Source organism: Amblyomma americanum, chromosome 7, assembly GCF_052857255.1.
Source record: "Amblyomma americanum isolate KBUSLIRL-KWMA chromosome 7, ASM5285725v1, whole genome shotgun sequence".
Taxonomy (NCBI): Eukaryota; Metazoa; Arthropoda; class Arachnida; order Ixodida; family Ixodidae; genus Amblyomma; species Amblyomma americanum.
Genome location: NC_135503.1, coordinates 49122653 through 49142684, shown reverse-complemented (window position 1 = coordinate 49142684; position 20032 = coordinate 49122653). Strand labels below are relative to the sequence as shown.

The 20032-nt window shown below is 47.9% G+C and overlaps 2 protein-coding genes across 2 annotated transcripts in view; one reads left to right on the top strand and one right to left on the bottom strand.

Moving 5' to 3' along the window:
- LOC144099066 (uncharacterized) overlaps nucleotides 1-8208 on the bottom strand; it is a 33734-nt gene extending 25526 nt beyond the window's left edge. The window contains exons 1-2 of the mRNA XM_077632127.1: nucleotides 7773-8208; nucleotides 6388-6630 (exon numbers count right to left, since the gene is read on the bottom strand). Of these exons, the coding sequence (XP_077488253.1) occupies nucleotides 6388-6630; nucleotides 7773-7938 (409 nt within the window). The 5' untranslated portion in view covers nucleotides 7939-8208. The remainder of the gene's footprint in view (nucleotides 1-6387; nucleotides 6631-7772) is intronic.
- Nucleotides 8209-8293: 85 nt separating this feature from the next.
- On the top strand, nucleotides 8294-9268 carry LOC144097102 (ADP-ribosylation factor-like protein 6). The gene has a single exon (XM_077629891.1). The coding sequence runs from the start codon at nucleotides 8428-8430 to the stop codon at nucleotides 8995-8997; it is 570 nt and encodes a 189-aa protein (XP_077486017.1). The 5' UTR covers nucleotides 8294-8427; the 3' UTR covers nucleotides 8998-9268.
- Nucleotides 9269-20032: the final 10764 nt, after the last annotated feature.

The following is a 20032-nucleotide window of genomic DNA, read 5'->3' as shown; positions in this document are numbered from 1 at the left end:
GCGTTGCAACCAAACACCTGTCAAGAGGTGCTGAGGAACACTCTGTATGTTTAGCTTCCCTTCTTGCACAACACACATTTAAAAAAAAAAAGAGCATGCAGACATACAGCCTTGCAAAAAATGCCCAATTCAAATTAATAATGGCTGGCTACATTGCGAAGCAGTCTGCAGTAAGCAGTTACAATATGGTTAGATGCAAAATACAATTGGTGAAGTAAAGGTGTAGGTTAACACATGCATAGATTTAGATGCTCAGGGGAACCCAGAAAGTGCGTGTTGTTGTGTTGTGTTGGGTTTAATGGCGCATAAGCATCTAAGGATATCATGCACCAAGCTCAAGGTATAAGGAATTGTATTCTGCAGATTTTTACAAAGATAAAAAATTATGGCAGTGTAGAAAGCTTGAAACGGTATTTCCTTCTACCTAGAGTATTCAGAGCAAAAACAAGATTTATAAATGGCTAACATTAAAAGTTGCAAATAAGGTCGGGTAACCTCACCACCCGTCCTTGGCTGGGCAAGGACTGGAGGCCCCCAAACAATCAAAATAAAGCAACCTCAGCCCTTTTCTCCGGAATGAGAAAGTGGTTGAGGTGTACTAAAATACAAACAGACCAGGGGGTAAAAAATTTTAGAGCCTCTTGGGAAGTCTGGTTTCTTTAAGAAAGCTAAAAACACAGGATATATCAATAATTGCGTCATTTCCTAAAAGCAGCACAGGATGAAAATTAACGCATTCGTTATAGAATTTAGTAAAATACTTTGTCCCTAGTTTTTCTAGTTTCGCACAAGAAAATAAAATGTGGTTAATCATCGTAACTTCGTCTCCGCATTCAGGTTGATCTTGTTTTGTCAGTAGGAAATTGTGTGTGAGGCGCGTGTGTCCTATACGAAGACGGCAGATAATCACTTCCTTAAAACGTTCCTGGTGGGTGCAGGACTTCCATTCACTTGTAACTGGTTTGACATCGTGCAGTTTGTTTTTTACTTTGTTGTTCCTAGCGGACTGCCATTTCTGTCTTATGTTACGATATATCTTTTAATGGAATATTTTCTTCCATTATTTACTTGTCACGCACTTGAGTCTGCTCTCTCGTTGCCTTTAACTCCGATATGGCTTGGTACCCAGCAGAGTTTTAGGTTTTGTCCTTTAGCTGTGGCTATTCCTATGTTGTGTATGATATCACCAAGCATAGGAGTGACTGCATTTCTAGAGTGGAGAGCTGTATGTACACTGAGGGAGTCTGTGTAAATAACTGTTTGTGGGCTTCTCGTTTACTATTTGTTTAATGGCTATATAGCCGGCGTAACATTCGGCAGTGAAGATTGATGCACACTGTGGAAGCCTTACTATCTGATTGCAATTCCCTTGTACCGCAGCACTTCCAACGTAAACATCTGTTTTTGAGCCATCTGTGTAAAAAGCTCTGAAGGTACTCTATCTTTCCTCGAGTGCAGGAAATTCTTCCAGAATATGTTTCTGTGAGGTTTGTTTTTTTACAGAACTGGCAAGAGTAAAATCGCAGGTTGTAGGAAAATGATATGATGGAGGCAGCGGATCGCATCTTCGAGCAATGTCAAGTAATGTGTCCAGTAGGCCAAGGTTTTGGCACATCTCTTCAAAACGCAAGAGCAGTGTCCTTGTATTCTGTAGTTTGTTGTTAAAGAGTGTTCTAGATGGGCACTTTGTTGCTATTTGGTGACAGATATGTTTAGGCAGTGAACGGATTTTTAGAATGTATGAACACGTTAGCAACGTTCTTCTGTCTGTAAGTGATGCTTCGTTAGTTTCTACTACAGATTGTTTATGGGTGACGTCCTATATGCATCAGTGGAAAGACGCGACCCTAAATTATGTACTGGATCCAGTCGTTTAAGATACGATGGTCTTGCTGACCCATAAACTATACATCCGTAATCTAAGGTAGAACGAACAACAGACCGATAAATTTGTAAAAGGCATATCCTATCAGAACCCCAGTGTTTCCGGGAAAGTACTTTAAGTATGTTCAAGGACTGGGCAGCTTTCTTTTTTAGAGTATTAATATGTGGTAGGAATGTCAGCTTTTGTCAAAAATAATGCCCAGAAATTTTACTTCATTTTTTATAGGCAGTTCGATTTTTTTTAGAGGTAAGCTGGAGTTGGATTGTAGACCTCGTTTTAGTGTAGACCTCGTTTTAGTGAGAACAGGACGCCCACTGTTTTCTGTGTGGAGAACTGGAATCCATTTTTGTCTGCCCATGTCTCTAGTTTGTTTATTGTTAACCGTGTTAGTCTTTCGCATGTTGCTACATTGGATGATGTACAAGCTATTTTAAGGTCATCGACATAGACTGAGTACATCATGGACTTAGGGATTATTTTGCTTATGGAATTCATCTTTACAATAAACATTGTTGTGCTTAAAATAGATTCCTGAGGAACCCCGTTATCTTGAACGAAGTTTCTGGAAAAGGTTGATCGCAGGCGTACTTGAAATGAGCAGTCGGAAACGAAGTCATTCAGGCAGTTCTACATCCTGCCGCAGATACCTAGGTCCCCAAGGTCGCGGAGGATCCAAAACCTCCAGGTTGTATCATACGCTTTCTCCATATCGAAGAAAACGGCAAGACAATGCTGTTTGTGTATAAAAGCTTCTCTTATTGTTTTCGAGGCAAACTAAATGGTCTGTCGTTGAGCATCCCTTTTTATAACCACATTGATGGACATCAAGAAGTTCGCGGTATTCAAGGACAAATGTTAATCTTATATCAAGGACACTTTCAAACGATTTCACGAGACAGCTTGTGAGGGCTATCGGCCTATAGCTACTTGGGGAGGTTGGTGGTTTCCCAGGTTTCAGGAGTGGCACTATGACGGCTTTCTTCCACTCCTTAAGTGTTTTTCCTTCTGTGAATATTTTGTTAAAAAAGTTCAAGAGTGCCTCTATGGCAGGCTGGGAAAGATGGGCAAGCATTTAGTGTATCTGGTCGTGTCCTGGAGCAGTTTTTTTGCCGGCATACAGTACTTTATTTATTTCTTGGAGGGTAATTAGACAACTGTACTTTTCATTTACCTCTCTATTTGTTGGGAGCCTGTGTTTTTTGGCCGTGCTTTTGTATTTCAAAAATCGCTGGCTATAGTGTGATGAACTTGAAACTGCAGCAAAGTGCTCCCCCAATATGTCTGCCTGTTTTCCTATATTTGTTTGTGCACCGGGTGTTGTCAAAAAAGGAACTGTGAAGGGTGAGTAGCTACCATTTAATTTTCGAACTTGCTACCACATTTTCTTCGATGGGGTTGAACTATTTATAGAAGACACATAAGCTCTCCAGGATGTTTTTTCGGCAGTGGGCTGAATATACCGCGCATGTGCTCTGGCCTTTTTGAAATGGATAAGGTTCTCGTGTGTTGGGTATCTGCGAAAGACTCCTCACGCTTTATTTCGCCATTTTTTTGCTTCCTTGCATTCACGTGTGTACCACACTTTGTGGTTCTGACGAACCACTCCTGATGATTTTGGGATTGATAAGTGTGCGGCAGCAAGGATGCATGATGTGAATGCTTCATTTATTTCGTCTATGCCGAGATTTTCTAAAGTAATATTCTCTAAACTAGCCTTTTTCTCTAAACAATTCCCATTTAGCTAAATGTAACTTCCAACGGCGTGGTTTTGTCAGGATGACTGTTGGTGAGCATGACAGGCTTATTATGACAGGAAGGTGATCGATCCTATACAGGTTATCAAGAACATCCGATTTAAAATCTGTAAAAACACTTGGTGAACAAAAAGATAAATCAAGGCAGCTCATATTCCCACTGCTTGGAGAACAGTAAGTGTGTTTGCCTGTGTTCAGGAGGCAGACATTGTTGCAGAGGATAAAATCTTCTAAAATCCGGCCTCTGACATCCGTTTGTTCACTTCCCCAAAAAGAGGAGTGAGCATTAAAATCCCCAACTAAAAGATATAGTTCCGGAAGTTGTATTAAAAGCGTTTCTAAGTCATGAAGTGTTACTGTTAGGTGAGGTTCAGTGTATATGAAACATAATGTTATTGTCTTAAAATCGAGGACAGTGACAACAACTTCCTCATTAGAGGTCTATAGGTCAATTTTTCGAGTAGCAACACCACCCTGGACAACCATAGCAGCGCCTCCAAAGAGCCTGCTTGAGGTCTCTCGGTCACATCGAAAAACTTGATATTTTTAAGAATTTTTTTTTTCTGTGGTCCTAGGTTAGTCTCCTGGAGACGCAATGCTACCGGGGAGAATGAATTTAAAATATCTGTTACGTCAGTATAGTTGTTTAAAAGTCCACGACAGTTCCAGTGAACCAGAGATGCCATGATTGTAGACTAGTTGGGGATAAGTTTTAGAAACCAGGTTTGTGGGTCTTTTGGACCTGTTATAGGGACTTCATCCCTTTTTATGCACTCAAGAGAGCGTTGCCGCTGCTGCAGAGGGGGCGAAGGAGGAGTTGTGTCCATCACCTCACGAGAGGTGCTGGAGGGCCGCGGCTTCACCACGGGTGTTTGCGTTTCAGACCTCCCCCGAAGGGGGCAAGTCGTGCGGGATGCCGACCCATGGACCGGCGCTCCCTGCTTTCGGGGTGGTAGAGCAGCCTTCGCTGTCCCTGCCCGGGGCATGGATGGCCCTGCCATCGGCTCGGTAGAAGCCACACCTCGGCACGTGCCAGAGTGCTGTGTGGTGCTACGCCCCTGCGCACCACATCAGCGAAGCTGGATTTCGCTGTGAAGGAGAATTGGTTGGTGAGGGCAAATCGCCTTCTCGCTTCTCTAAATGAAATGTTTTCCTTGGTCTTTATGGTGATTATCTCCTTTTCCTTCTTCCAGGACGGACATGCCCTGGAGTATGCAGCATGGTCTCCTTCACAGTTTGCGCACCGCAGGGCTGCGTCACATTCCTCAGAAACGTGATCCTTCCAGACGCATTTTGCGCAAGTTTTTCGGCCGCGGCAGCTCTGTGAGCCGTGGCCAAGCATTTGAAAATTGAAGCATCTTTGTGGGTTCGGAATATAGTGCCTAACATATACTTTCAGGTATCCTACTTCGATGGTTTCAGATAGTGTACTTGTGTTGAATGTTAGAACCAAATGCTTTGTATCTATTTCTTTGCTGTCTTTCCAGATTTTGAATCTGTATACATCTGTGACATTTTGATCAGACAAGCCTTCCAGCATTTTTTTTTTTCAGTTAGGTGTATAAAATCATTTTCAGAGATGATGCCACGGGCAGTGTAAAGTGATCGATGTGCTGTTATGGAGACCGGGATGTCCCCTATAGAAGCAATGTTCGAGAGTTTCAAGCACTGGATGCACTTGCACAGTTCAAGGAGAAGGTCGCCGCTGGCCATTTTTGAGACCTTGTAGCCAGGGCCCAAGGTATCGGCTAAACATTTAGACACACAAGGAATGGAGAAATTATTCTTGCCTATTTTTCATCGCCTTAACTGTGGATTACATGGAACTTGGTGAATGTCGGTTTCTTTTTGGCAAAAAAAATCTGCTGTTTCATTCTGCCCTCTCTTGAGAGAGCGATCTGGCCATAAAAAAAAATGTAGTTATTCGGTCATGGTGCCAGCCACCCACCACGGAGTCCAAGGGGACAGGACAGGAACTTGAAAGCAAGTCCTGCCCACGCCAGCTGTACACCTCAACTATAACCAAATATGACGCAACTCAGGGTAGTTTGTCACACAAGGTTAACCCTCCCCGCCAGGAAAAAAGGAAAAACCAGGAAGTGAGTAGGATACAGGAGAGTTGTTAGAAAGAGATAGGAAAGTGAAAGATGGAGGGGAGGATAGGAAAAAGCAACTGCCGATTTCCCCCGGGCGGGTCAGGCCGGAGGTGACGTCTACAGGAAGCTGGGGCCAAAGTGGTGTGTTGCCTCCGCCGAGGGGCCTTAAAGGTCCAAACGCTCGACATCGGCTAAACCACCAGGTTCCCCTTTTCCCCGGACACGGCGATGCCATACACGGCTAGGTGCGGGTGCTCGGGTCCGTGGTGATGCACTGTTCACCATCATCCCCTTGCGGGGATGTCCCTGCGGATGCTTGGGAACCCATGGTGTTGCCACTCACCAACGCCTGCAAGCTGCAGACGCCCCCTTGCGGGGGGGAACCCAGAAAGTATACCAAGGAACAAAGGGTTTGCAGGACCAAGTTTGAGAGCCCCTGCATCAAACCAGCACCACTTCATTACCAGTGACATGCAGCTCCCCTCCTCCGTGCCGCAATCGGCAACATCAAGCCATGCTTGTTCACTACACGGGAGCTGCCCTAATATCCTCTAACATGCTAACAACCCTGGTAAAGCAACAGAATCAACGAGAAGTGCTTAAGCGCCCTTTAAGCCACATGCAACTCTAACAATGCCATGACCTGACCCACCTTCCAGCTCGGGGTGCATAGGAGGCAGGAACTCGTGCACCCACTCAGGCCTTTGCAGCAGCTCACGGCTGCCAGGCTTGGGGTGCTGCAGGTTTGTGGGCCGAGCAACGGGGAAGTGAGCCACCCGCTTGGCAAATGCCACAGGCTCGACGTTGCTAATGTACTCTTCCAGCTCGTTCAGCAAGATGCCCAAGTCATTGAATGCTAGCGAGAGATCATCCAAGTTGGGCTCAGTACGCCCATCTGCAACGGAGATGGAGAGGGGCCCGTTCTCAGGAGACTAATACAGCTGACCTTCTGCACAGTTCACACCAAAATCTGCCAAGCAAATAGACGACTGATGCTAGCGCAGCAACATACACAGCACTGCATGAAAATGTATGAAGAGAGAGGCATTTTAATGATTACAGGAAAGGTAAGAAAAAAAATGCATGAAGGCTGAGGCATGTAAAGATGGCTCTGAAAAAAAAAAAATTGGGTGCACACAGAATGTCCTCCAAAGCAAAACTGCTCAACCTAAATGCAAGTGAATGTGTGACACTGTGGTGACAATTGCCGACACTACTGTATGCTGGCAAGGGCCATGCATCCCCTACTAGACAACATTCAATGTGTGATAGTTATATTCATGAAATAAATATTTGAAAAATAACATGTTTTCAACACACAAAACTATAATTACTCCACTAAATACACATACTGTTTGAACACAGTGTACCTGCTAACCACAATAACACGCACATAAACTATGGCCAGGTTTCTAGAGCATGCAGCACATTTAAAAGCTCAAAAGGATGAGTTCATGAAACTTAAATTGTTAGAAATGACAAGATACAAGAACAAAGTATGCATAGAAGGCAATCCAAGGATTCGGGGTGCCGATTTTACCGTTTATATACGACGTTTACAAAACAGATCTACCAGCTCTGATTCATACTTAGTGTGAAACTAAAAAGCAAGCACAAGACTGTTGCTTACAGCGTCGTACAAACAAGCTTTTTTGAGCGTTAACGCTAGTGGATAATTGGAGCAGCGACAAACATAAAAAGGCGCGCTCTTAGTGCGAAGAAAACACGACACTGCGAATGACTATCCTAGGATCGCGAAGCGATTAAACAAGGTTACTTCACGGTAGCAATGGGGCGGGAAAAAATACGAAGCATGTTACCTGACGCTGTCGCATCATAAACGTCTCCACTGTCGGCATATCACGTAACCTGAAATACCCTTGTAATGCTCCGGAGCACGGACAAAACAGTAGCACGCGCGAAGTAGTCGAAGGCACTATAGCCAGTTTACGTCTCTTGTAGACAAACGAAGCACGTTAGTAAAAGACGGGAGGAGTGTTTCCGGGTTACTTTTCAGTAGCCAGAAAGCGCGCTCACCTTGATTTGAGTAGGCTTGCGCTGTCCTGGCGATTTCAAGTACATAACGATGAAGTATGTCAGCAAGCAACTCCAGCGTTGACTGATGCACGGCATGCCAGCCGATGTTTTGACATATCTGAGCAACTGAAATCTTCAGGACACCACGGCAAAAGCGAGCTGCCATTCTACGTCGAAACAGACGTAAAAAATAGATCAACGCTATAATTTTTCCCGTAGAACGACAAAACACATCGTTCAAGCATCTTCTCACGGTACACACTCCAGTTCACGCCATCTTTGACACACCAGGAGACGCGATTCCTGCCCACGGGTTATGGGTCCGATCACAGGGAAATCAACAGCACTACCATGGCATCTTTCACACAAAACAAACCCTGTAACACATTACCAGCGATAGATAATCGCCATGCTGAACCCGTTGTTGAAGTTTATTAGAGGGCAGCACCGGCGCCTTTTATAACGCATTCTGGGAAGGCGCCGTCGCATAGCAACACAAAGTTTGTTTGTACACAAACGGCTCACCTGTTACTGTGCCACGCCGGCACGCTCATTTTGCTCCACATTTTCTACAATAAGTTATTTTAACGCTTGAAGCTATTGAAATCTTTGTGAAAAATAAGCGGCGTATCGTTGAGCGGGAACTGAGCGAGGCATGGGCTTTTTTGACAAGCTTGTAAGCTTCCTTGGCTTGAAGAAAAAGCACGCTAGCGTTTTGGTGGTTGGTTTGGACAACAGCGGCAAGAGCACCATACTGAATCATTTCAAATCCGACGACCAGAAGGCGATGGACATCGTACCTACAGTTGGGTTCAACGTCGATTCCTTCAAGCTGAAGAATTTGGCGCTAACGGCTTTCGACATGTCTGGTCAGGGAAGGTACCGCAATCTTTGGGAGCATTACTACAAGGACACCGACGGCATCATTTTTGTCGTGGACAGCACGGATGCGCTGAGGATGGTCGTAGCCAAGGATGAGCTCGACATGATGCTTCAGCACAAGGACTTTAAGGATCGCCCTGTGCCAATTCTGTTTTTCGCAAACAAAATGGATCTCAGGGAAGCTTTGTCGAGTGTGAAAGTAAGCCAAGCTCTGGGGCTGGATGTCTTGAAGACGAAGCCATGGCACATTTGTGCAAGTAACGCTTTAACAGGAGAAGGTTTACAGGAAGGCTTAGAGTGGCTTAGCGAACAAATACAAGCGCTTTTGCAGAAAAAGAGGTAGCCACAGAACTTTTTACCGCATATGCAACCGGCCCCCAGCAAAGGCTTTGTGATTCGAGGAACATTCCTGGCTTCAACTGTGGCATTCGTTCTTCGCGCATCGAACCTCCATCGACATTTTGTGCAATGAACCCAAAACAACAAAGCTTCATGCATGTGATATATATAGTCTGTTCGCCCTTCCACCCCAAGGCAGGATTGTGTATTGTATGCGACGTCAGCGACGCACGATTATTGTAATTTTTAAAACTGTTTCAGAATTTATAAACAGTTATCCTCATAATGTGCAACACTTTCCTGTGGACGTGCGAATTATTTCTCTGTAGCGATCTGCGACGTCTGAGTTATCTAGATCTTATATTGGTGGTGCACATGTGTGCCACATGTAAAGAAACTCCTACAGTCAGATGCAACTCATGAACGCAGCGGCAGACCCTCCAGCCAATGGCGTGGACCGATTCTCATGGCGTCGCGACTGCAGCTGCGACATCATGAAAAGCGGTCGGCGCCAATGGTTGAAGGGCATCCTTATAAAGCTAGGGCGTTCGCCTCTCCCTCCTTCGTTAAATTAGTTTATGGGGTTGAACGTCCCAAACCGACTCAGCCTATGAGGGATGCCGTATTGGAGGGCTCCGGATAATTTCGACATCGCACAGTACATGGGCCTTTACCATTTTGCCTCCATCAAAATGCGACCGCCGTGGCAGAGATCGAACCCGCGGCCGAGCACCATGCGTAACCACTGAGCCACAAAGGCGGCTGAGTTCCATCCGACTGTAGATATCTCAGAGTTTGTTTTTTCTAGAGGAAAAAAAAGTAGGTTTTGAGGAATCGAAATGGTGTAATACCTCTCTCTCTTCTAAGTGGACACACCAGATGGTTTATGGAGACGTTTAACATCCAAAAGTGACTATGGCCATGAGAGACGCCGTAGTGAAGGGCTCCGGAAATTTCGACCACCTGGAGTTTTTTAACATGCACTGACATCGCACAGTACACAGGCCTCTGGAATTTCGCCTCCATCGAAATTCGACCGCCGGGATAGAGCCCGCGTCTTTAGGGTCAGCAGCCGAGCGCCATAGCTACTGAGCAACCGCGGCGGGCACCTCAACCACGCCGTAAGGAAGGGGGATGCTGGGAGTGAAAGAAGAAAGAGGTGCTGTAGTGGAGGGATCCGGAATAATTTCGAGCACATGGTATCTTTAACGCGCACTGACATCGCATGGCATGCACCTGCTACTCTGGTGACAGGGGAAGAGAAAAATAGGGAGAGGCGTGATATGATGCGACAAAAAATAGGGTGGGCGCCTATAGCTTGGCTTATTGAGTTATCGGGGTTTCACGTCCCAAAAGGGTCTCAGGCTATGAGCCTATAGCTGGCTTTTGCACCAGCTAGAATGTGCAAGAACCGGGCAGTTTCAAGATCCCCGGCTGGTCGAAATTATTCCGCAGCAGTGGCTCAGTGATTAGCGCGCTCGGCTACCGAGCCGGGGTACCCGGACGATCCCGACCACGGCGGCTGCGTTTCGATGGAGGCGAAACGCGAAGGCGCCCATGTGCTGTGCGATGTCAGTGCACGTTAACGATCCCCAGGTGGTCGAAATTGTTGTTGTTAGCCTATCAAAAAATGGTCGAAATTATTCCGGAGCCCTCCACTACAGCGCCTTTCTTCTCTCAGTCCATCCTTTATCCCTTCCCTTACGGCGCGGTTCAGGTGTCAACACACATCAGGGACAGACTCATAGTTCACCCTCTGCCCAAAAACGTACACCCAGTTCACAACCAGGCTAGACGCGAAGCTCGTGTCAAGGCTTTGCAAAAGCTCATGCAAACGACAAAGATGCGGTCTACGTGGCAGCGGCAGAGTACATCCACAATTCGGCCTACGCCATCACTGTAGCATCGCATGACCTCAAACACATAGCCTCGTGCTCGATCAAGACAACAAATTCACTAGAAACCGAACTTAGCAGCCATAGCCCTTGCCATTTCCTCCTCCGCTGCCAAACTCATTCTGAGTGACTCTACAATCACGAATTTCGCACAGGGTCAGATTCATTCTACCACCCGAATAATAATAATAATGATAATTGCATAATTGGTTTTTTGGGGGGAAAGGAAATGGCGCAGTATCTGTCTCATATATCGTTGGACACCTGAACCGCGCCGTAAGGGAAGGGTAAAGGAGGGAGTGAAAGAAGAAAGGAAGAGAGAGGTGCCGTAGTGGAGGGCTCCGGAATAATTTCGACCACCTGGGGATCTTTAACGTGCACTGACATCGCACAGCACACGGGCGCCTTAGCGTTTTTCCTCCATAAAAACGCAGCCGCCGCGGTCGGGTTCGAACCCGGGAACTCCGGATCAGTAGTCGAGCGCCCTAACCACTGAGCCACCGCGGCGGGGCCTACCACCCGAAAAATTCTCGATTCTCGCTCTACAGAACGCCGACCAGTTCAAATAGTTTGGGTGCCAGCCCACGCAGGCAACCCCGGCAACGAAGTGGCCCACCCTCTTGCTCCAGCGTACGTCAACCGAGCAGGGGCACACCGTAGACCGGAGTAGCGATATGGACCAGCTCGTCACCTATCATGAGATAACCCTCCATTACAGGGAGGAAAGGCTCGTCTATCGCCCACCACACATCTCCCCCTCGAAAGAACAACAAACCACCTGTAGACAGCTCCAGGCTCGAAAATTCCCTTCACCGGCTTTGTTAGCCGTTATCCACCCTGGCCAATAAAGACCAGAATGCTCTCTTTTTGGGGTTCTGAGAGCCAACTTTGACAACGTTTTATATCTATGCAAAGAATTCCAGCCTCCATCTCGATGGAACCTCACGGAAAAAGAGGGTTCGGAGATCGCGGTCTCCAGCTCCGGACCGGCCTCACAGAAACGGCTGGTGGAGTGGGCTGGACAGGCCGCCGCACGTCATGGACTGGATGGATGGATGGAAACAACTTTTATTAGAAAAAAGGAAAGAAAAAATCTTCCAGGGTGGTCTCCTACTGGTCCAGGAGTCCACGGGCTTGTGCCTCACATAAGGCCCGATCCACCAGCCATTTCTAGCTGTTGGCCATCACCCGGGATCAAGAGCCAGACCAACCCTAGGCAGAAACTCATCCATAAGGCTCATCAATAAAGTTTTCACCTACCAACCTACCTGTCAGCCGAGATGTGAGACAAATACTGAGCCGTTTGCTTTCCTAAAAAAAACCTTTTTTTTTTCATTTTCCTCTACTATGGCGCCTCTTTCACTTGCTTCTTCCACTCCCACCTTCATTCCTTCGCTCGCGGCGCGGTTGAGGTGTCCACCGAGAAATGAGAGAGAGAGAGAGAGAGAGAGAGAGGGAGAGAGAGAGAGAGAGAGATAGATAGATAGAGAGAGAGAGAGAGAGAGAGAGAGAGTGTTACTTTCCTCAAAAACTTTGCTGCGGTTTAGCTACTACTGAGCCTGATCAGAGAGCGAAACCTGTGGTGTATTGGGCAAGTAGACGCGGCTTGGCGTCAGCAACCTTGAGTCTGTTCCGAACACTGGATACCCTGGTAGGTTGCAGGTCAATGGTTTATCTAGAGATGGTCACCCAATGAACTCTGGGCATATTCTACTGCCCTCCACAGGCGAATCGAAGGTCAAGTGGTGCGACACCATGGTGCACACATGTGGTAAGGCGTATAGCCACACTTGACCCCTGGCTCACTTAAAGGTCAACTGGCAACGCACGGCAAAATCGGCTTTACCTAGCGTAGTGAAGCTTTCGCTTCAAAAGCATTTTTGACCGACCGCGGCGGCTGCGTTTTTATGGAGGAAAAACGCAAGGCGCCCGTGTGCTGTGCGATGTCAGTGCACGTTAAAGATCCGCAGGTGGTCGAAATTATTCCGGAGCCCTCCACTACGGCACCTCTTTCTTCATTTCACTTCCTCCTTTATCCCTTCCCTTACGGCGCGGTTCAGGTGTCCAACGATATATGAGACAGATACTGCGCCATTTCCTTTCCCCAAAAACCAATTATTATTATTATTATTATTATTATTATTATTATTATTATTATTATTATTATTATTATTATTATTATTATTATTATTATTGAGGTTACCCGCCGCGATGGCTCAGGGGTTAGGGCGCTCGGCTACTGATCTGGAGTTCCCGTGTTCGAACCCGACCGCGGCGGCTGCGTTTCGATGAAGGCGAAACCCTAAGGCACCTGTGTGCTGTGCGATGTCAGGGCAGGTTAAAGATTACCAGGTCGAAATTATTCCGGAGCCCTCCACTACGGCACCTTTTTCTTTTCTTCTTTCACTTCCTCCTTTATCGCTTCCCTTAATGCGCGGTTCAGGTGTCAGTCGATAAGTGAGACAGATACTGCGCCATTTCCTTTCCCCAAAAACCAATTTTCATTTTTTTCCAATGGAGGTGAAACGCTAAGGCGCCCGTGTGCTGTGCGATGTCATTGCACGTCCCCAGGTGGTCGAAATTATTCTGGAGCCCACCACTACGGCACCTTTCTTCTCTCTGTGCCTCCCTTCCTTATCCCTTCCCTTACGGCGCGGTTCAGATGTCCGCTGATATGCGAGACAGATACTGCGCCATTTCCTTTCTCACAAAAAAAAACCTATTTTTCCCTTGGGAGACCCCTTAGAAACCGTGAGATGGTGAGATGGGCTTCGGATTAATTTCTAGCAGCCGAGATTGTTTTATTTGGACTGAAAGCACAGAGCCCCGCGGTGGCTCAGGGGTTAGAGCACTCGGTTACTGAACCGGAGTCCCCTGGTTCTAACCCAGCCTCGGTGGCCGCGCGTCGATGGAGAAGGACTTTAGGGTTCGGGCTAGTGGTTAATCGGCATGAGGTTCCATAGCGCACAAACGCAAAAAGCGCCGATGTGCCGCGATGTCAATGTGTGTTTAAGATACCCAGGTGGTCGGAATTATTCAAGAGCCCTCCACTACGGCACCTATTTCTTCCCTTCTGCTTTCGCTCCTTCTATCCCTCCCCTTACGGCGTGGTTAGGATGTCCACCGAGATGTGAGACAGTTACTGCACTATTCCTTTCCTCAAAACCCAATTTTCGGTTAATAATTGGTTGGTTTTTTTTTTTGGAAAAGGAAATGGCGCAGTATCTGTCTCATATATCGTTGGACACCTGAACCGCGCCGTAAGGGAAGGTATGAAGGAGGGAGTGAAAGAAGAAAGAGAAATAGGTGCCATAGTGGAGGGCTTTGGCATAATTTCGACCACCTGGGGATCTTTAACGTGCACTGACATCGCACAGCACACGGGCGCCTTAGCGTTTTTCCTCCATAAAAACGCAGCCGCCGCGGTCGGGTTCGAACCAGGGAACTCCGGATCAGTAGTCGAGCGCCCCTAACCACTGAGCCACCGCGGCGGGTCAATTTTCGGTTTACAGAGCACAAAAAAAATTGAAATTGAAAATCGGTTTTTGGGGAAAAGAAATGGCGCAGTATCGGTCTCACATATCGGCTCACACCTGAACCGCGCCATAAGCGAAGGAAGAAAGGAGGGACTAAGAGGACATGGTGGTGGAAACTTTATTACACACAGGGTAGTTTAGGACGCGCAGGTCCTTGGGCCCCCGCACGGCCCCACTGCACTCAAACGTTCATGTCCCGGAGGCTCATGACGCTGGCAGCCCGGCCTGTGGCGATGGCTTGCTTGGCCGGGTCCTCGAAGCGCGGTAGGGTCTCCCAAGCCTCCCAAGTGGTAAGGTGCTCCAGGCCCTGCGGGGGAGGGTCCGCCGGGCAGAGGAAAAGGATATGATCGAGAGTGGCTTTGGGGTGGTGGCAGAGGGTGCAGGAGGGGTTTGTGTGGACTTGGTGATAGCGCGAGCGTATATAAGGGAAGGGTGTCAACACGATGGCAAGACGGGCGAGTTGGTGATACATACTTTACGCGCCGCGGTGGCTCAGTGGTTAGGGCGCCCGACTACTGATCCGGAGTTCCCGGGTTCGAACCTGACCGCGGCGGCTTAGTGTTTTTATGGGGGGAAAACGCTAAGGCGCCCGTGTGCTGTGCGATGTCAGTGCACGTTAAGGATCCCCAGGTGGTCGAAATTATCCCGGTGCTCTCCACTACACGCCACCTCTTTCTTCCTTTCTTCTTTCACTCCCTCCTTTATCCCTTCTTTTACGGCGCCGTTCAGGTGTCCAACGATATATGAGACAGATACTGCGCCATTTCCTTTCCCCAAAAACCAGTTATAATTATATTATATATACATACTTCTGGGAAAATAGCGCAAAAGACGAGGACAGCAAAGAAAGGAAACAACAGGACCAGCGCCTGTTCCTGTTGTTTCTTTTCTTTGCTGTCCTCGTCTTTTGCGCTATTTTCCCAGGACTAAGAGAAGAAAGGAAGAAAGAGGCGCCACAATGGAGGACTCCAGAATAATTTCGAGCGCTGCGGCCGTTGAAACGTCTTGGGCGCGCCAGGCGGAGGGGCCATGAGAGCCGGAAAATCCCCGTTTTGGAATGCGGGGGCGCCTGGATCACGTGACGCTTTCTGATTAGTTGTTCGAAGAGGCTTGGTGGCACGCCCGGGCAAGGCGCCCGCCGAAGACGCCTGTCCGATTGTGCCTTGCACTATCTTGTTGCTAGGCGGGGGGACTTTAGGAGCGGTGCCAGGACCCGGGGCCACTGCACCTCTCTGTGTATATAGCTAAATAAATGCTTTTCACCACCACCACCACCACCTTACTACGACAGAAAAGTCCGGAGCCGCCGCTGTGGCTGAGTGGTTATGGCGCTCGGCAGCTGACCCGAAAGGCGCGGGTTCGATCCCGGCCGCGGCGGTCGCATTTCTATGGAGGCGAAATTCTAGAGGCCCGTGTGCTGTGCGATGTCAATGCACGTTAAAAAACCCAAATTTACGGGGCCCTCCACTACGGCGTCTCTCATAGCCTGAGTCGCTTTGGGACGTTAAACGCCCATAAACGCTAAACCAAGAAAAGTGCAGTAGTGTTGAAATCTGGGTCAGTTGGTACACGTTCAGGAGTAAAACCAGTCAAAAGACGGAACACAACGAAGAGACGAGGCACACACACGACGTGTGTTTTACTCCTGAACAAGAAAAGTAGGGAGAAGGCTCGTGAGGACGTAATGTTGCCGAAATTACAGGTTTCCGCCGTGCGCTTCCGACGCTACCAAACAAAGCTTCAGTGGTGCTGGTTTTCTTCTTTGAAGCCACCGTTTCTTAGCTGCATACTTATGGCCGTTGTACATCACGCCATCATAAGGAACCATGCCTTGGCCTGTGCACTGCGGAGAAGTCTGAACGTCTACGCGGCTTAATTAGGCGATTACGTCACCATTTAAAATGTTAGCACAAACACATTTCGCATTCTTTACCTGCAAGTTTAACCCGTTGGCCCCTTTACCCTCGTTGTCCCCTTTACCCTCGTCGAATTCTAACACCTCTTCAGTTGCCCTTAAACTACTCAGTTCGAGCGCAGGACAAACTTATAAGCAAGATTTTGCCACGCATCGGAAGATGAGACCATTCCCATCAACACGTTAATAACCTAATCTTACAATATTCCACAGCTGCCTCAGTTATCGTCAGAAACGCACCCCATTGGTTTTCAGTGGCAGTCTTTACTCGGTGCGAACTTCGGGTCAACATTAAAGCCCCGCCGCGGTGGCTCAGTGGTTAGGGCGCTCGACTACTGATCCGGAGTTCCCGGGTTCGAACCCGACCGCGGCGGCTGCGTTTTTATGGAGGAAAAACGCTAAGGCGCCCGTGTGCTGTGCGATGTCAGTGCACGTTAAAGATCCCCAGGTGGTCGAAATTATGCCGGAGCCCTCCACTACGGCACCTCTTCCTTCCTTTCTTCTTTCACTCCCTCCTTCATCCCTTCCCTTACGGCGCGGTTCAGGTGTCCAAAGATATATGAGACAGATACTGCGCCATTTCCTTTCCCCAAAAAACCAATTATTATTATCAACATTAAAAGCACCGCTTTGCTAGGCATAGGAAGGCTGGACCATTAATAAAGGTATTCTACAATATTCCATAGTTGCTCACAATCAAAGGAGATGTCCAAGAAAGCTGTACTTGTTTCTGAGCGCTGTTGACAGCCATGCTCTTATACACACAGAAAAGGCAAAAACGCGCGTAAGAAACGCACAAACACACGCAGATACACGCACACGTACACAGGCTTGCTTTTCAAGATGCTGGAGGGTTGCTGAGACCACGCCTCGGCCGTTTGTTGAGCTCGGACACCCGGATGAGGGGCCGAATTAGTGCGCCGCCAAAAAAAAAATGGGCGGTGGTTTAGCTCTGGTTAAACCTGGAGTGAAGCGATAGCTACAGCTAGCCGAGTGGAACTTGGCCACGTGACCAACCACGTGATCAGCCACGGCGCCGATCCGCCGGTAGCTGCTCCGCACCACGTGACATCGTGGCGGCGCCGCCACGCTGAAGGCTCGAAATGCTACCTCAATGTAGCTGTCGCTACAAAACTTGGCTCGCGACTTTCGTTGCAAAATAGAGGGGTGGCCTCACGGAAACAAACGTACAGGCATAAAAAATAATAATAATAATAATTGGTTTTGAGGGAAAGGAAATCGTGCAGTATCTGTCTCATTTAGCGTTGGGCACCTGAACCGCGCCGTAAGGTAAGGGATAAAGGAGGGAGTGAAAGAAGAAAGGAAGAAAGAGGTGCCGTAGTGGAGGGCTCCGGAATAATTTCGACCACCTGGGGATCATTAACGTGCACTGACATCGCACAGCACACGGGCGCCTTAGCGTTTTTCCTCCATAAAAACGCAGCCGCCGCGGTCAAAATAACGCTCGCTAACATGGGACGAGAGTGACGGAAGTATAATGCAAGGACGCTCGTTGGTACACATGGTCGCTTCACTGCATGCCATATCTATCTACACTGTAAACAGAAAGGATTAAAGAGGGAGTAGACTTCATAGCGCACTCCCTTTCATATAAGGGAGTGTGCTGTAGAGTTTATTCCCCCTTTACTCCCATATAGGCGTATTCGTGCTTAGAGTGTAGACACCGCGCGGACATGAACTAGGCTTCTGATGCACTCCAGCAGACTATGCGCTTCCCGCCAACATCGGAGGAGTAGGGCGTATTTCGCTTGAGGAAGCTAGTCGACAAAGTAGGGAAGAAGAAAAAAAACTCGGAGAGAGAACTGAAGGAGAGGAGCATGCCGAAGGAAGGAAGGAAGGAAAACGTTTATTGAGCTCTAGAGAGTAGGTGAGGAATTTGGCGGAGTCAGGTGTGTCGTCTGTCTTCTTAGCAATGGTCGTCTGCCCCTAGTCCAGGGCTCCGCTGGATGCCGCTGCCAGCCGTGCTCGCCGGATTAGCCCAAGTTGGACGTCCTGACGGTCGCTGGAGAGCATTCCTTCCCATTGCTCCGCACTCGGGTTAGGTATTTTTGGTGCCACCTCTATTTTCTGGCAGGCCCACGTTATGTGATAGAGCGTGGGTGTTTCGTGGCACCATGGGAATTTGTCTGTGTATTGTGTGGGTTGTATTTTGTTGAGTGTATTTAGATTCGGGTATGAGCCCGTCTGTAGCAGCCTCCAGGCGACGGCGTCTTCCCTGGAGAGAGATTTATGTGGTGAGGGGTACCGTTTCCTGCAGCCCTTGTAGTGGTTTAATATTGCCGAGTAATCTCTAGGGACATGTTCGGCGATGGCTTTAACTCCGCTATTCATCATTATCATCAGCCTGACTACGCCCGCTGCAGAACACAAATAAATGTGAGAGGAAGCCCTCTATAGTTCGGTGCGGGATTCATCTCACATTTATTTCGGACTTTTATATATTTCTTGAGAGTTTTGCAATAAAGGCGGTAGGACACATTTCGGACCAGAAGATGGTCAGTGGCCCTGTAAAAGATTGATGGGCGATCATACACTGTGATGAGACAAATCTGCGACAGCAGGATGTAAACCGTTTCGCCTCCCGAAAATTTACAGCTCGGGTGAAATTGCGCCAAGCTGTCAGAAGAAAAATGGGCGAGAGTAAGCGGTTAGTGAGGAAACGGCGCTTTGCGAATGCATATATATTTATTCAATTACAGAACATCGGTTCGAGCAGATAAAGGCTGTGAATATCTATCAGTGGTGCATGCAGTGTCCAGCACAAGAACACCTTTCAAGTAAGGCACGTACGATGACGGCTGAATAGCAACTGCGCTGCAGATACCACTCGACATCAAGGATCTATTGTGGTTGAAACGACTACGCGTATTGCATGAAAGCTGAAACATATCCACTAGCTTCACTTTAACTTTGTTCGTGAGAATCAATGACGGCCTTCGAGGAAATAGAATCGACGCTTTGCACTGGAATATAGGCATCATTGTGTACAAGCTAGCTTGAGTCACTCGAAGTGAGCCCTGCTTGGATACGGCTGGTCACGATGAAGCACTGTGCCTTGCTGCGAAGTACTTCTGTGCGATGGCGATGCCACTGACGGGGCTCGGGCGATGTCTTCATCGGGGGAGGTTCAATGACCAGCTCCTGCGACGTTTCACAGGAATCAGAGGATAGATTAAGGCGCACTGATCTACGCCACAACACCCGACATTTCGTGGATCGGGTAGTGATACACGAGGATGCCTTGCCCGCCAAGACACGTATGTATATATGATTTCTTTCGGGAGAGGTAATAATATTAATAATAATTGGTTTTGAGGGAAAGGAAATCGTGCAGTATCTGTCTCATTTAGCGTTGGGCACCTGAACCGCGCCGTAAGGTAAGGGATAAAGAAGGGAGTGAAAGAAGAAAGGAAGAAAGAGGTGCCGTAGTGGAGGGCTCCGGAATAATTTCGATCACCTGGGGATCTTTAACGTGCACTGACATCGCACAGCACACGGGCGCCTTAGCGTTTTGCATCCTTTGGGAGAGGTCCGAGATAAAATTCTTGCATAAGGGAGCGGGAGGGGTGGAAAGTTCAACAAGAGCACTGCTAAGAGAATTTCGTGAAGGGGTTGAGCTCAGTTTTGGAGAGGAAGTGCAGTGTTTGGTCTCATACGCCGACCCCGTGATTT

What these genes read in the sequence shown, in the direction of transcription:
- LOC144097102 (XM_077629891.1), top strand. Translation starts at nt 8,428, where the DNA reads ATGGGCTTTTTTGACAAGCTTGTAAGCTTCCTTGGCTTGAAGAAAAAG.